General features: G+C 46.5%; 2 protein-coding genes across 2 annotated transcripts; both read right to left on the bottom strand.

Moving 5' to 3' along the window:
• Window positions 1–76: 76 nt before the first annotated feature.
• On the bottom strand, window positions 77–703 carry LOC120695334 (probable inactive receptor kinase RLK902). Its single transcript, XM_039978612.1, has one exon. The coding sequence runs from the start codon at window positions 701–703 to the stop codon at window positions 77–79; it is 627 nt and encodes a 208-aa protein (XP_039834546.1).
• Window positions 704–11,881: 11,178 nt separating this feature from the next.
• On the bottom strand, window positions 11,882–13,229 carry LOC120679058 (transcription repressor MYB6-like). Its single transcript, XM_039960556.1, has 2 exons — window positions 12,959–13,229; window positions 11,882–12,807 (listed from the first exon to the last, which is right to left on the bottom strand). Exons 1-2 carry the CDS (start codon window positions 13,089–13,091, stop codon window positions 12,080–12,082), a joined length of 861 nt encoding a protein of 286 aa, XP_039816490.1. The 5' UTR covers window positions 13,092–13,229; the 3' UTR covers window positions 11,882–12,079.
• Window positions 13,230–16,233: the final 3,004 nt, after the last annotated feature.

Here is a 16,233-nt window from a genome sequence, read left to right as displayed (position 1 = left end):
ATGACAAGACATTCTACGGAGAAATCATGCAACGAAATTGTGCACTGGGAATAGCCGCAGGAATATTTTAATGCAACTAGATTATCGCTGACAGGCCGTTGTTGGACAGGTTGAGCACCCGAAGGTTCGGGAGGTCAAGGTCCGCCGGTAGTGTGCCGTTCAGTCTGTTGTTCTGCAAATAAAGAGCAGCGAGCCTCCGGAGCTTGTTGAACTCCGGCGAGACCCCGCCGGATATCAGGTTGTCGGAGAGGTCGAGCCGCTGCAGCAAGCGTAGCCCGAAGAACCCCTCCGGTATCTCGCCCTCGAGCCGGTTGCCATGGAGGTAGAGGTACCTGAGCTCCGCGCAGGCCCCGATGTCGGCGGGGATCCCGCCGGACAGCGCGTTGGCGCGGAGCGACAGCGTCCACAGCGCCGTCAGGTTCCCGAGCGTCCCCAGCGGCACCGCTCCGGCGAGGTTGGCCCCGGGGAGCCTCAGCTGGACGACGCGCGCGCCCGTGCGGTCACACAGGACGCCGAGCCACCCGCACGGGGACGCCGCGGACGCGTCCCACGGGAGATGCGGCCCCACCGCGTCCCGGAACGCGAGCAGGGCCTCGCGGTCCGCGGCGAGGTCCGGCGCGGCGCGAGGGACGAGCGAGCACCACCACAGCGTCGCGAGGAAGAGGAAGAGGGAGACCCCGCGGGCGCCGGGCACCTGCCGCATTGCGGCTGGACCCGGTGTGGCCGACGAGTTTTTTTTTTTTTGAGGGCAAATCAGAGAGCTTCATCAATAAGACTCAACATTACAATCCTTGTTAGCGACCTCCATCAGCCAGTTCGGGAGATCACCAACCCAGGACATCACCGGTGAAAACGCTGATGGCCTACGTGCACACAAGTGCGCTGCCTCATTGCCTTCCCGGTTAACATGAGTACAAATAAAAGAAGCAAAAGAAATACTAAGCTCTCTAATTTCATGCCAAACGCCAGCGATAACGTTACGAAATCCATCATCTGAGCGAACAAGGGTAGCCACCGTTGCATTGTCTGTCTCCAGGACCACCCTTGTGGCCTCCTGCTCGGCTGCTAGGATCAGCCCGTCCCTCACTGCCAAGGCTTCTGCCATCAGAGCATCTGAAACAGAGGGGTAGAACCGTGCTGCAGCTGCCCGGACACTCCCGCTGTGATCACGTAGTACAGCCCCAGTACTTCCGGTCGAATTACTCAGTGAGAACGCTGCATCCGTATTGACTTTCATCCATCCAGAGGGTGGTCCTGACCATCGCACTCGGGTTACCTCCTGCCTCGAGGACGTATCTGTACCAGAGCCAATGAAGTCTTCAAGCATCGAAGATATGTGCCTAGCTGCTGCCGCCGAACGCCATTCCACTTTGCCATGCTTCCTTGCATTACGTCCTGTCCACAGCGACCACACCCCGCAGATGATCAACTCAGCTGAACTTACAGAGCAATGATCACCTGTTAGCAAGTCCTTCACCCAAGTCGTCTGGTGGAGCTTTGGAATTTTAATCCCTGTCAGCTTCTTCACCTCGTCCCAGAACATCCTTGCCACCGGACATTCAAAGACTATATGAAACAGAGATTCAGTAGCAGCTCCACAGGTATAGCACGCAGCTTCCGGTTCCACATGCCGTCGGTGTAATTCCATCTTCGTAGGGAGGAAGTTGTGCACAACCCTCCACCAGAAGATCCGTATTTTTGGCGGGATTTTCAGTTTCCACAACCGCATCCAAATCCAGGAGCCATCAGATGAGTTTGGCTCATTCAGTTTGCTCGCCTCCAACTGAATCTGTTCCTCTTTGAGAAGGCGATAGGCAGATCGAACAGTATACATCCCAAACTTCTCATGGCTCCAAGCAAGTGCATCAGACGGTATAAAGGACTGCCGAACCAAGTCCTCATCCCATGTTCTTGTTCTGGGAAGAAAGAGCTCATCCACATGCTGAACCAGTGAATTTTCCAGATGAACAAGCGGCTTCATAGACCTGATACCTGGGATCCAATTTTCATTCCATATATTAATCGTGTCCCCAGGGCCAACACGCTTGATAATCCCCTTCTGAAGAACCTTTCGTCCATGTAAAATCGCCCTCCAGGTCTCCGAGGATTTCTTTTTCCTTGTTGCTGACAGAAAGTCTCCATTGGGATAATACTTCCCCTTTAAAACTCGGGCACACAGAGAATCTGGTCGTGTAATCAAGCGCCATCCCTGCTTACCAAGCATGGCTTCATTAAACAAAGGCAGGTCACGAAAGCCCATTCCGCCTTCTCCTTTTGGCGTAGTTAGCTTAGACCATCGCTGCCAATGAATTTTGTTGCTATCCACTGAGCTACCCCACCAGTAGTTGGATATGTGAGACTTCATCTTTTTGCATACCGGAGCAGGTAATTTGAAACAGCTCATAGGGTATGTGGGAACTGCCTGTGCATTGGCCTTGAGGAGCACTTCACGGCCAGCGCAGCTAAGATTATTTGCACCCCAGCCATGAATGAAGTTCCTGATCCTATCTGCAGAATAATCAAAGGTGCCATCAGCAACTCGCCCAACTGCAGTCGGCAAGCCCAAGTATTTTTCCCCAGCGCTTCCTTTTCAATTCCCAGTGATAGATGGACCATTTGTTTCATCTCAGTGGCAGTATTGGTGCTAAAGAACACCGCAGATTAAACACGTCCTATGCGGCACGAAGCCCACGAAGAAGAGGTCGACGAGGTTTTTGCTAGTGGCGCGGTACCGAACTGCTGAGCATATTGATTTTTCTAACCGCGTGCGCCATTACGTCGGCTACGATTCCACTATTCTAGATTTCTCGGAATTCTAGGCCCGGACGTGTGCGGACGGGCACGCGCGGGGGGCGATCTTTCTTCAGTAGCACTCACTCGGCGAGAGCGAGAGGCGGCGTGTGTGAACCCAAAGGGCCGTAGGCCGTAGCTGCCTGGCTGCAGCAGCTACAGCATCACCATCACATGAGTGAATTCATTCTAATGACAATTCACACAAACCTTGTATACATCACAATTAATCTGGTCACGGCCGATTGAGGGCATCCAACCCAATCGAATTCACACAAACCTTTATCGTTTTTATCTTTTTCTCGTTACCCTACTTTTTCAACTTCGATATGTTGTTCTTCCTTCGTCTCCATAGTGTTTGAAGACGCCCTAACTGGCCTGCTGAGCCTAGAGCAACCCAAGATGCGCCTGCCCCGATGGGATCCCTCCCGGGCAGACGTTTGTTGGATTCTCGTCGGGCCACCCCGACGAGACCGGTCTAACTAGTCCACCGTACCGATCTGACCGGTTGGTGCCGCGGCGCTGCAAGTAGCGTCACTGTTCGCCGCGTGATTGTGTGTTGGCCCTAGATTGTGAAGGACCGGACAGGCGACCAGAGGAGGGGTGAATGGGAGCCTTTAAAAATTCTTCAAAAGAACAGGGCCTACGTCCCGAATTCAACCCGACGCACCTCTTTTCTAACCGGCAAAATGACACTAGTCAACACATGACGAGTTCACTCTAGGAACGGTTAGGAAAAGCTCGACACAAAATGAAAGCGAGTGAAAATCAATTTACTCAGGCAAAGCACAACACAAAGCGGAAGCCAAAATAGTGATTCACTCGAGCAAAGCTATCACCAAAACTTCACTTGACTGAGCATATGTTGAAACAACAATTAGCACATCACAGAATCAAGCGAAAGCAAAGCTTATCCAATAAGCCGATCAAAAGCCTCACCATAAAGACTAGAGCAACTAAAACTTACTAGACTAAGCATGCAAAGGTTAACAAAAATTAGAGGCACAAACATTGGTTAACACAAGTTAACTCGGCATGCATAGGTTAAAAAGGCTTAGCTAAGATAAATGCTTAAGTATAAAACTAATCATGAGAGCAAGGAATAAAAAAGATACTAACTTGTAAGGATCAACCAGCAAATGCACCAACGTGCAATAACAGCAAGCAAGCAAATTTGACGAAAAGATTATCTGTGAACTAAACAGCAGAACACAGATCCATCAAAACAGGCTAAACAAATACTCAACTGGATCGACCAGACCATCAATGATTAGACAATTAAATTAACAATTGCAGCACTGTAGCAAGAGAGTGACGGCTCACAAAGGTCAATCCCTCACAGCCTGCTTCAGCCGGCCCAAGGGACATGGGTTTCCTTGTTCGGCGCGAGCTAGGCCGCCCCCTGAAATTGTTCCAGCGCAGCCCCCCGCTGAAGTTCTTTTTACATGGTGCGGTGGGCCCGATAGTGGGCTGGGGCGGGTCCAGCCACTAGCGCCAGGGCCCGGGTCTGGCGGCTTTTTTATTTTTATATTTTTTAGTTATTTTTTATAGAAATATATTTTCGGTTTCACATTTTACAGTTTTATATCCCTACCGCCCGGCAGGGGCGGCAGCCAGCCCGCCCGTCCAGCAGAGGGGCAGCAGGCTCCCCCCCCCCCCCAAATATAAAAGCTGAGCCTATTTCCTCGCACCCTTATTTTCTATCCACGAGATCCAGAGAGGGGAGAGGGAGAGAGGAGGGGTGAGGAAGGTAATTCCACCGGTGAAGCCCTGCCGGATTTTGAATCCGAACAGCAGGTAACCAATATTTCTCAACTATTATAGACTTGTTTCTAAAATAATTATGAATTAGAATAGATTTAGTTTTTGGATAGTGAAATATAGAATAGTAAACTTAGAATGACAGTACCTTATTGCTATTGCAGCATAAGGCAATTGCTGCCTCCAATTCTGTTGGATTTTCATGGACCGAAGAAAAATCTAGTATAATTCTTGAGATCATGACACATCTTGTAATCAGTAAGAAGTTGGATCCATTAGCGGATGGTACGATAGAGATGGTGTTGTCCAAATTAGTAGAGTTTAAAGATTTCACATTATTTCGAGGTATTACAACGCAAGATGTAAAGGAAAACCTGCTAGAACACCGTAAGATGTATATGAGTTTATGTGAACTAGCTAATCATCCTAATGTTATTGGTTTCGTACAAAGTACATCTACGATATGGATGCGGTCAGATGTGTATGAGATGCACATTAAGGTAACTATCATTCGGATCTAATATCTATAGTCATTTGTAATCCATATTCCGTAAATTTTAAAATTGTTGTGTAATTATATGCAAGGATTACCCCGAGGACACGGAGGTGATTAACAAATCAATACCAAATTTTCGTAAATTGGTATGTATCTTCGGTGGACTCATGCCGCAATCAAGACGAAGGAGGCGTGGAAGATCTTCAGGTGATAGTACTTGGCCTCCGCAATTACATAGAATCAGAGGCTCGTCAAGTCAAACTGCACCACCTCCAGCACCAAGTTCTGTTAACTGGGATGACGGCCTAGATGACTTCATGCCCCCCAAACCATGGCCTCCAAGACCTGATGTTCCTCCCCTTGTACATGAAAGTAGAACCATAAAAGAGAGAAAGAGAAAGTCAAGAGGTTCATCAAGTCAAACTGCACCACCTCCAACACCAATTCTGTTAACTGGGATGACGACCTAGATGACTTCATGCCCCCCCGAACTATGGCCTCCAAAAAATGACATGATATGTATCATATGGTGTTATGGTGTTGATCGGTCTAGATTGTGAAGTAAATATTGGTTACCTGCGGTTCGGATCCAAAATCCGGCAGGGCTTCGCCGGTGGAATTACCTCTCTCATCCCTCCTCTCTCCCCTCTCTGGATCTCGTGGGCAGAAAATGAGGGTGCGAGGGAAGGGGCTCAGCTTTTATATTGGAGGGAGCCTGCCGCCCCCCTGCGGGGCGGGCGGGTTGCCTGCCGCCCCTCCACCGGGCGGCAGGTGCCTGCCGCATGGCAGGGGGGCGGCAGGCTCCCGCCAGGGACCTCCGCATAAAAAAAATTATATTTATTTACATGTAGGTCCATGCCGCCCTCCTGCCGGGCGGTAGGCCCCCTGCCGCTCCCCTGCTGGGCGGTAGGGGTATAAAACTGTAAAATGTGAAATCGAAAATATATTTCTGTAAATAATATTTTTAAAAAATATAAAAATAAAAAAGCCGCTCCCCTGCGCAGTCTAGCACTCTGTTCCTCCTTTTGAGCTAACTAGCTAAGTGTGTCTATTAATTTGCCTGTTTTGAGACAGGCGTGCTAGTGCCCACTGAGGGCCAGATGGGCTAAGTAGTACTAGTATTTTGGATCGTGACGTGATTAGTGTGCGGGTGTTGCAAAAGCTTTTGCATGTAGTTTTTACTTGTGTATTATGTGGCCACAACCGCAACATGGTCGGAGGCCGGCATCGAAATTAAATTTTCTGGCCTCGGTGCGGTGGTTTACTGGTACAAAGCTTGCATGCCCATCCCAACTCAGCGCCGCCAATATATAGCGGCTCTGCCAAAGTCAAGCTGACGACATGTACCGAGAGATCACTCTGAAGCAATAAAATACAAATAGGTAGATGAGGCCACGCTCATTTCGCTCAAACCTTTAACCTTCACTTGCATTTTTCCCCCCTGATACTTGTATTTGAAAGTTTCTAATTAATCATCATCTCAGGAACACGTTTAATTATTTCCAGCTGTACACACACACGCACGCACGCATTAGACTACCCGTCTCCACCAACCTCGGCGCCCTATTCTCACGCACCAATTCACACGTCTCCTCAGGACAATTTCGGATTCAAACTCACCTGCTTCAAATTGCCGCGAGCCAGCGGCGCATGGACGGCGACGATTGCAATAAGGTTTTCTCGAACCCCACTCGTCGTGGAAACATTTAGTTTGCAGGTCGTCAACAATTCCGGCGCGCTAGCTAGCTGTACATTTCAAAGGCCAGCGTTTCCTCGAGAATCTGAAGAAGCTGAGTCGATCCTCGGCGTCTCACGAGAAGCGCCGACCTGAGAATAATCACCGGTCGCAACACGTACGCCGGTCGTCGATCGGGGCGCAAGTTGCAAGGGCATTGCCAGTGTGTTCAAACTTCAAATAAACGGATCGGATCAGAGTGTGAGCAATCGAATACGCCGTTGGAAAAAAATTATACGCGCGCGTATTTCGTCCTGATGCAACCGGCTTTGATTTCAGTTTCAGCACGCGCGTTATTAATTCCCCGGATACCGACAAATGCGCGCAACTTCGGTGTGGAAGTTGAGATTTGGGTTGCAGTTAACGCAGCGTACGTGTGCGAGATACACGGGAGACAGTTGCTATATATATGAACACAACCAATCGGATCCATGGATGGATATAGGTAGGCTTCATGCTGACCTCATCGTGACCTCAGGATCGATGTTCCTGCTTGCTACACAATGTACAGTCATGTCCGAGGGCAAAGAGACTATACGCACTACAGCATCCACGGAGTTGGTAGGCCTGGCTAGCTGGGATAATTCAGTTTTACTGATGCGCTGAAGAAAAAGTGAAAAGTAAACTGATGCCGACAGCAGCATCTCGCGCACGCAGTAACCAACTCTGATCCCTCACTCCGGAGTCCGAACGTTGTTTGACCGTCTGAGATTAACCTCAAGTCCATGGAGGCAGCTTCCAGATGAAATTAAAGATCGATCGATGCATAGTACTGCACGCAGTCTTGGTTCTGATTCTAGAGAATCACCGGTCCTTGTCTAGCTGCATTGGCATTGCCAACCAACCAAGTGAGATATACACGAGTCCTTTGGAGGCTGCTATAGTTCTCGACGGCCGACATGCTTGGCCCGTGGAATCTCTTGTGACTGATTGTGTACTCGATGAAGCTTCGTCCGTTGACGACGTTGATTTCAGCCTCCATCCTTCTTCTTTAATTTGTACTTTCTAGCATGATTACAAGAGAGGTTAGATAGCAAAAACAAAAAAGAAGAAGAGAAAAGTCCAAATTTCACCTTCGAACTATCGCAAAAATCTGATTTTCAACCTTCAACAACGAAACCAGACAACATAAGCCATCCAACTGTCAAAACTGGGCAAATTTGGCCCTTGAGGTGGTTTTGCATTTTCTATAAAAATTAAATAAATCTAATTGGATCTAAAAAATCAAAACTAATTCACTTTAAATCAGAAAAATATGAAACTAGTACCAAAATTTTTCTAAAAATGTAACCTATCTTTTATTGCTCTATTTGAATCTTAGTTATTAAAAATAATAGGCATAACTGCAAGCAACCAAATATTATAAACATAAAAAAATTAGATCTGAATAGCTCACAAGTCATGCGATAATAGATAGGTTACATTTTTAGAAAACTTTTGATACTCATTTCATAATTTTTTGACTTAAAATGAATTACTTATAAATTTTTTAGTGTAAAATTGAATATTTTTAATTCTCACAAAATGAAAAACCACCCCAGGGGCCAAATTTGCCCGGTTTTGACAGTTGTACGGCCTATGTTATCCGGTTTCGTAGTTGAAGGTTGAAAATCGGACTTTTGCGATAGTTAGAGGGTGTAAATCGGACTTTTCCAAAAACAAATACTAGTACAAAAACAATAACAGTATAGCAATAGAATAAATGTATCTTTTAATTTAAAAAGTACATTTTTCTATCTCAAACAATCCACTTTTAATAGGATATTTGGTTTATAATAGTTAGTAGTCGTTGGCAACATAGTATGCGAATATTACTGGCCAGAGTTTAGTATTGGAGACTTTTCCGAGTCACCTTAGATAAAGAAAAGAAGGGACTATCTATCACAAGTCTAAATAAGTACTGTATTTTTATGAATGAATAATAAGCAACGACACCATGTCCTGAGTTACAGTGTGAAACCTTGTAGCACGATTTATGACATGTTCACCTTTGCTCTCAAATTGTCATGGAGACAAAACTCAATTGGGATCGACACGCGCCAACCTTTTCGCGCTTGCCGTCAAGGGGATCGCCTGTGTCCTACAGCCTTTTACCTTCTTTCCATCCGGTTCTCTCCCCATGGCATCATGACGAGCACAAACGTCGATCGGGGGACACACGTGGCGCCCATCCGCTGGTCCTCAGAAGAGTCCAGAAGATGCGCCTCGAGCACGCATGCAGGCACAACCGCGTCTCCCCTTCCAAATGAAACAAAAGCTGCTTTATCTTTTCTTTTTAAACCACTTTCTCCTAGGATAATCTTAGCTAGATTGAAATCTTTTGGAAAAGGTGGACAGTGAAACGAAGCATGGAAAATAGTACAGGAAATGGAATTGTGAGATGGATAAGGGTTTGACTTTCAGAATGGAGTTTTGCTGCGGCTTATATACCAGTATAGGCAGTGGCGGATCTAGAATTGAAACTTAGGGTATGCCATATCAAAATTTTAACATACAATTCGGTATTCGGTACAATCTATAAAAATTTGGTGCACAATAAAAAATTTCACGAGCAATTTGGTATATATATAAGAGTAAATTTCACTGGCGGTCCCCAAATTTGTCCCGAGATTTCAAGTAGGTCCCGGTACTCTCAAAATGCACATCTAGGTCCCTGAACTTGTCCCGAGTTCTCATCCCGGTCCCGGTACTCTCAAAATGCACATCTAGGTCCCTGAACTTGCTAATCCATTTCATATAGGTCCAAATCTCCATAACATGCTCTCCAAACAGTACGATTAAGTGAACTAACAGATGGGGCCCATATGGCAGTCACAGCGTCATCGATCAGAGCGTGTACAGCCCCTGACTAAAAGAACTGAAGAGAGAATGAGTAGTGTTAGCTTAGCTCTACTCAATATTCAACAGCTGACACCATTCAGCAACATTCAGCAATAGCCAATAGGACGTTGCTGAATGTTGTCAGCTATTGAACATTGAGTAGAGCTAAGCTAACACTACTCATTCTCTCTTCAGTTCTTTTAGTCAGGGGCTGTACACGCTCTGATCGATGACGCTGTGACTGCCATATGGGCCCCACCTGTTAGTTCACTTAATCGTACTGTTTGGAGAGCATGTTATGGAGATTTGGACCTATATGAAATAGATTAGCAAGTTCAGGGACCTAGACGTGCATTTTGAGAGTACCGGGACCGGGATGAGAACTCGGGACAAGTTCAGGGACCTAGATGTGCATTTTGAGAGTACCGAGACCTACTTGAAATCTCGGCACAAGTTTGGGGACCGCCAGTGACATTTACTCTATATATAATTAGGTTCAATACTTGCATAGGTTACAATATAAATAGTAGAAGCACATTAAAGATGTGTTTGGTTGAGCTGTGACTTTTGAAAAATCTGTTGTGAGCTGTGGGCCATGGAAAAACAGCTGTGAAAAAATCAGAAGGCCATTTGGTTGGGCAGCTGTAATTTTTTATCAAAAAACTGTTAAGAGAACCCGCATATCATCCACAATCATCCCGATGCGGCCCTCTCGAGGAAGGGGAGCGGCATGGGGAGGTCGCGGAGCCTCAATAACGATGAGGGCAGGGACACGCGCTCATCAGAGCAGGGCCGCGCACCCGCCAGACAAGGCTTATGGTGCGTTGGCGGGAGGGGAGGTGAGGGGCGCCGAGGAAGCGGGCGCGAGTGGGAGGAGAGAGCAATGTAAGAAAAAGAACACAAACTGGTATCTACATAATCATTGGCAAGTGGGTAATTTGTATGCTCAACAACCAATAAAAGTAGGAGAAAGTGCTTTTGGATCTGTACTAGTGAAAAGCTGGCTTTGGAAAAAAAAATGTTGCCACTGGTAGAAGCAAGACCAATTTTAAAAAATTGTAAACCATATCATAAATCTTATGTCTCCCAATTTGAACTAGAACTAAGAGGTCAACAAGATTGGTAATACCTACGAAGCTGTCCTCATGTCTAGTGTCATCAATATAATTGTCAAATTGTACTTCAAATTTTATTAATCCCAGTCAAAAAAATCATTAGAAAGAGAAGTGCTAGCTTAGAGTATGCCACGGCATACCCTGGCCACCCACTGGGTCTGCCAGTGAGTATAGGAGTTGTACTCCGCAATTATCACACGTGGCATAAAAATTGCCGTCATCACAAGAGGTCAAGGTAAACTAATTAAAGTGAAAATTCTACCGTGACATAGATACAGACATTTGTGCCAATATAATTCTCCATTGAATTTGTGTTCCAGTTACAGTGACATGCAGAATGACTAGGGAAGGAGAGGAAACAGGACTAACATACAATAATCGCTTTCAGGGTTCAAAAAGCGCACTAGTATGTATGGCTGCATTGGGTTAAAGACTTAAAGAGGGTCGTTATCGTCTTGATACACTTGAGAGTAAGGGTGACCTCGTGCTCGTGGAAAGGAAAACACAAGGAAATATGGGAACCGTGGAAATGTCTTTGTGGAAATTAAAAAAACACGCATGTAATAAAGTGGTTTCGCATGTTCGTCGTAGAGACATTGCGCGGTATAGTCCACAAAGTGTAGGAAATTTTTCACTTTCAAAACCTGTTATGGTTGGCGTGTGCGTGCCGAACACATGCACTATATACGAATACAATCATGGGCAATATAATGTGCGTTTTTCCAGTAGTGTATGAATTATAGTTCGAAAATATTGGCAACTTGATGGAAAACATTACTAACTACCGTTGGAGAGCATGGAGTATATGTCAATATTTTAAATAACGGGCTTCCAAAAATAGGCTATAGTCGGCTATAGTAGGCTATAGCGACAGCTAAAAGTTAAATTGTACATGAAAAGATCTAGCTAAATCTCTCTTAAACAGCTATAGTCGGAGATAGCGAAAGCTATAGCCGGAGATTTAAAACCTTGGTATATGTATATACTTATTTGTCCCATTGCAACTATGAAAAGAAAATAAAAGGACCTAAGCCTCTAGGGAAAAAAAGAAATGGGGGAGCATATATATATATATATATATATATATATATATATATATATATATATATATATATATATATATATATACTTTCCCCCGCAAACACTTAATTTCTGTTTCTTATTTTCAATGAACATTATCCTGAATCTTTTTCTTACTCTAGTTACGCACTGGTGGCAGTCTAGTATCCGGCCGAGTGCATGTAACCACGGTGAAAAATGGTAATGTGCATAGCGATCCTGCAGTATTATTTTTTTTTGGGGTGGAGAATATACGCGTACGCGTGGCAATGAGATTTTCGCTACAAAGAATGAATGGCGAGCTCAGAAGAGCTCGGCCCTGCTGTGGTTGCTCCATGTCTCCTGCTCCTGGTGATCGAACAGAGCAATCCTCTGGTACGTCACGAAGGGGTCCTCGAACTCCCACGGCGTCGTCGGGCCCGTGACCACGTCGTCAAGCCACGTGGACTCCGGCCACTCCACCATCTGCGGCCACTCCGGCCACTCGCTGTCGCCGACGCTGCTGCCACCGCTCGATGCCGGCGCCGAGGCGGAGGAGGAGGAGGAAGATCCAGGCGAGTAGGCCGTGCCGACGCCGCCGCCGTCGGCCGCGGGTGGCAGCGCGTCGAGGACGACGTCGACGGGAATGACGATGTCGTCCGGGAGGCGCGCCATGGGCACCTCGTCGACGCAGAACGCCGCCTCGTGCCCAGCACCTGGCGCCGGCGCCGTGACTTGCGCGACGGCGGCCTTCTCCTCCTCCGGCGAGCCGCCGCCGACGCCGTCCGGAGCTGGCTGGAGGGGCTTGTGGGTGGCGGGGTCGATGCCCATCTTCCTGAGCTTCTTCTTGATGTGGGTGTTCCAGTGGTTCTTGATCTCGTTGTCCGTCCTCCCCGGCAGGTGCGAGGCGATCTTGGACCACCGGTTGCCCAGCTCTGCGTGCAGGTCGATCACCGTCTTCTCCTCCTCCTCCGACAGCAGCCCGCGCTTCAGGTCCGGCCGCAGGTAGTTGGTCCACCGCAGCCGGCAGCTCTTCCCGCACCGCAGCAATCCTGTTCAAATTAGAGCACAAGCACGAGTGAGTTCATGGCGTCGTCGTGGCGTGCGTGCAAGGATGAGAGTCTGAGACGACGTCAAGAAGCTAGCCGCCGGCCGGCGAAGGTGGGTGGGAGTGGGACGGCGATGATAGATCAGATCACTCACCGGCGAGCTTGGGCACGGCACGCCAGCAGCACTGGCCGTTGGTGAGGAGGAAGCTGACGAGCTTCTGGTCCTCCTCCGTCGTCCAGGGGCCCTTCTTGAGCCCCACCTTGTCGCAGCACGGTTGCCTCCCCATTTGATGGAGCAGGGTGGTTGTCAGGTAGCAAGAAACTCTCGCAAGTCGCAAGTAAAGGCAAGAAAGCAAGCTAGCAGACGGCTGCAAGCGAAGTAGCCTTTCCTCGATGTGGGAAGTATAGTACTATAGGCAAGCAGCTGCAGGCTCTTCACGGTGGAGACGCCATTGCCACCTTCCTTTATAAAGGACGAGGAGGGAGGAGGACGACGACGGGGTCGGTAGCGAGCTAGGCAGCTAGTAGCGAGCAAATGGATCGGAGGAGCGAGGTCGTCCTTGTCCAGGACGGAACACGTGTCATCTGGACGGTCCCACACCGCCGTGTTGCCGGCTTGGCGCTTGGCCGGGTTGCTGCTCGTGGGTCCCTTTCGCTTGCTTTGCACGGGCTGCTATGCATGCCAAGCTTTCGCGCTTTTATTTGAATCTGTTTTTTTTAAAATTTTGTTTGTTGAATGAGGAGAGTAGCTCTATATGTATGTTTGTTTCAGTCGTGTTTATTTGAAAAACATTAGAGGGAAGCGAATTAGTCCAGGATCAACCAATGATGTTTTTGATTTGAGCCTTCTCAGCTTCCTTTATGTGTCCATTTCCTTTTTTTTTTGAACATGACTCCATGTGTTCATTTCCATGCCGATATCTTTCGGTAGTTAGGACGACTGCATGCATGGTAGGATATACACAATTACACTGTGAATAAGAACTTCCATTCAACTTCAAGATAAAACCATACAAAGTGTACGCATGGAGATGACGTGCGTTTGTTATTTGTAGCAGCGCGTATATAATACCTTGATTTCTAATTAAGTATCTAATGGGTCTACATATATACAATAAGCATAAAATGTTTTCCACTTCCATGCTTCAGATTCACTATCTATCCAATGCAGAAAAGGATTCTAATATCGGATGGCTACACCAAGCGAAAAAAAACTGAAATTGTAAAGGCACATTGTTTGCCCAAACGATCATTTAGCCCATTTACACACCCTTTAAATGCTACAAAGTGGTACACCGTTTTCATTTAATCGGTTGTTTTAACATTTAAACAGCCAGTTTGCCGTTTAAACACTCATTTTGCCAGAATAAAGGACTAAACAGTAGACGATACACTGTTTACAGTTTAGAGTTTATGATAACACTTATTAGGCAACACTCGGATCCAAAAATCGAAGGTAGACGGACCTCATTAACAAATCTAAGCATACAACTTAATACAGTTTCTGTAACCGATAAATTGAGCATCACAGGACCTTTTCCTTCTCTAGAATGATCTTGAACTGGGAACGAGGTTGTTGCGACCTTGACCTTGAAAAGTTCAGCTCAGTTCAGGGTCGTTCCAGGCGTATCTCATCTACCAAACCACGCAAACGGGATATTGCTAATGAATGTAAATGTAGGGGATGTATAAACTAAAGCAGAAGTCAAGAATTTCCGAGGCCCGTAGCCGGTAGCTGCGCAGTCTCCTCAATCCTTTGGTAGGTACGAACTAGACCTGATGTCATGCAAGATTGTACCGTTGTACGTATGGCGTTGACGAACACACTCTTGTTAGTTGCAAGTAACGGTATTCATATATGCACTTGATAAAAACACAATGGATGTTCATCGTTTTGTCAACAAAACACGGTGGTGTAATAAAATATTACCTTTATTTGAGCACGTTCTGAATTTGCAAGCACACCACTTCATCATGTGTGCCATAATTCTTCCGGCCTTAATTTGTACTATCTATCAGTTGATCGAGCTATATATCTACCAAGTACCAACCAAACAGTAATTATGAACTTCAAGACTTGAAGATAAACAAGTTTATTAGTCGAATGATCAGCTCGCCAGTTGACTTGACTTCTCGAGCAGCAGGCAGACATGCTTCCATACGAGTCCTTGGTCAGCTTTTTGTTCGTCCATCTGCTTCTTAATTTATCAGCTCCTCCCCTGTTAATTCTCTGGTAAACCTCCTTTGGACAGTCCGTGCATGTGGCCATTTCTGAAAGACCTGAAACCCAGAAATGTTTGAACTCTGAAGAGGTCTTATTTCAACATACAACCGGGCAACCGGCAGTAGACATGTATTAATACATTATCTTATCCCCCAACATAATTAAGCATGTTCCTTCTGGAGAAGTACTTGTATGTTAAACACGTTGTTGCGCCAACGCGCATGGCATGACTAAGTTTCAGAAGTGGCTGCGCCGCTGCCCACACTGCCATCTTGGCTTACCATTTTGAGAAGGATAATTTTCAGGCCAGTCAACGTTCATCGAATATGGCTTGGGCCTACAAAACAGAAAACAACATTCCCTGTTCTATCAACCCGTGTTCTTGCACAGACCATCAATTTTAAGGGATGTTAGTATTTTAAAAGAGAGACAAGAATATAATTAGATGTCCGTGGATAAATTTAGGATATAACACCTAATCAAAATTACCTTTCTTTGCGATATTAAAATACACATCTAGATTCTTTTTAATCTCATTATCTAGTTGTGATAAAATTTTGTTACCAAGTACTTATATGCCTTTTTTTCCATTCACATTCATAATTTTTACCAAGTACTAAAGTGTTTGAGTTTGACATATGTTCAGTTGAAATTTAGCTTGAGCTATGCTAGCTTAGCTAGCTCTGGATTATGGAACTTAACTCTGCGTTTGCCTAGTCAAGTCAAGCCAACGACTTATGCCAAGTCATCATTCTAATTAAGTAAACTATATATAACTAGATGGATATGAGGCCATGCATCGCCACTTGTTTTTTTCTGTGACCTTGAAATCTTCCAATCAGCTCGGAACATGTTTCCAGTTGTACACATGCATGAACATACTACGCATGCTCCAGTTCCACCAACCTCGCCGACCTCTTCTTATTCTTCATCATCAATTAATTCGATCATCACATCTCCGTTTGATATTTTTGTAATCCATCCCCCAATGCTGAATATACGGTCAACCGTAACTTTTTAATCTTACGGTCGATTCCTCACCAGCTCCCCCCTCCACCTTTCGTTTTTCCTTTCTTCCCTTTCTCTCTTCCCTCTCCCCTTTCCTCTCAGATCCAGCGCGGCGGATCCCGGCGGCTAGAGCTGGCCCGGCCGCGGCGGTAGGGCAGCGCGGCGCTGCGGTGGGGAGGCGAGTTGCCGGTGGCGGG

Source organism: Panicum virgatum, chromosome 2K (assembly GCF_016808335.1).
Source record: "Panicum virgatum strain AP13 chromosome 2K, P.virgatum_v5, whole genome shotgun sequence".
Taxonomy (NCBI): domain Eukaryota; kingdom Viridiplantae; phylum Streptophyta; class Magnoliopsida; order Poales; family Poaceae; genus Panicum; species Panicum virgatum.
Note: the sequence above shows the minus strand (reverse complement) of the source record. Positions and strands in the feature narration are given on the sequence as shown.

Excerpts from the sequence above, each read along its gene's own strand:
- LOC120695334 (XM_039978612.1), bottom strand. The coding sequence starts at position 703 with ATGCGGCAGGTGCCCGGCGCCCGCGGGGTCTCCCTCTTCCTCTTCCTC.
- LOC120679058 (XM_039960556.1), bottom strand. The coding sequence starts at position 13,091 with ATGGGGAGGCAACCGTGCTGCGACAAGGTGGGGCTCAAGAAGGGCCCC. Across the intron at positions 12,808-12,958 it reads TGCCGTGCCCAAGCTCGCCG|GATTGCTGCGGTGCGGGAAG; the intron begins GTGAGTGATCTG and ends TAATTTGAACAG.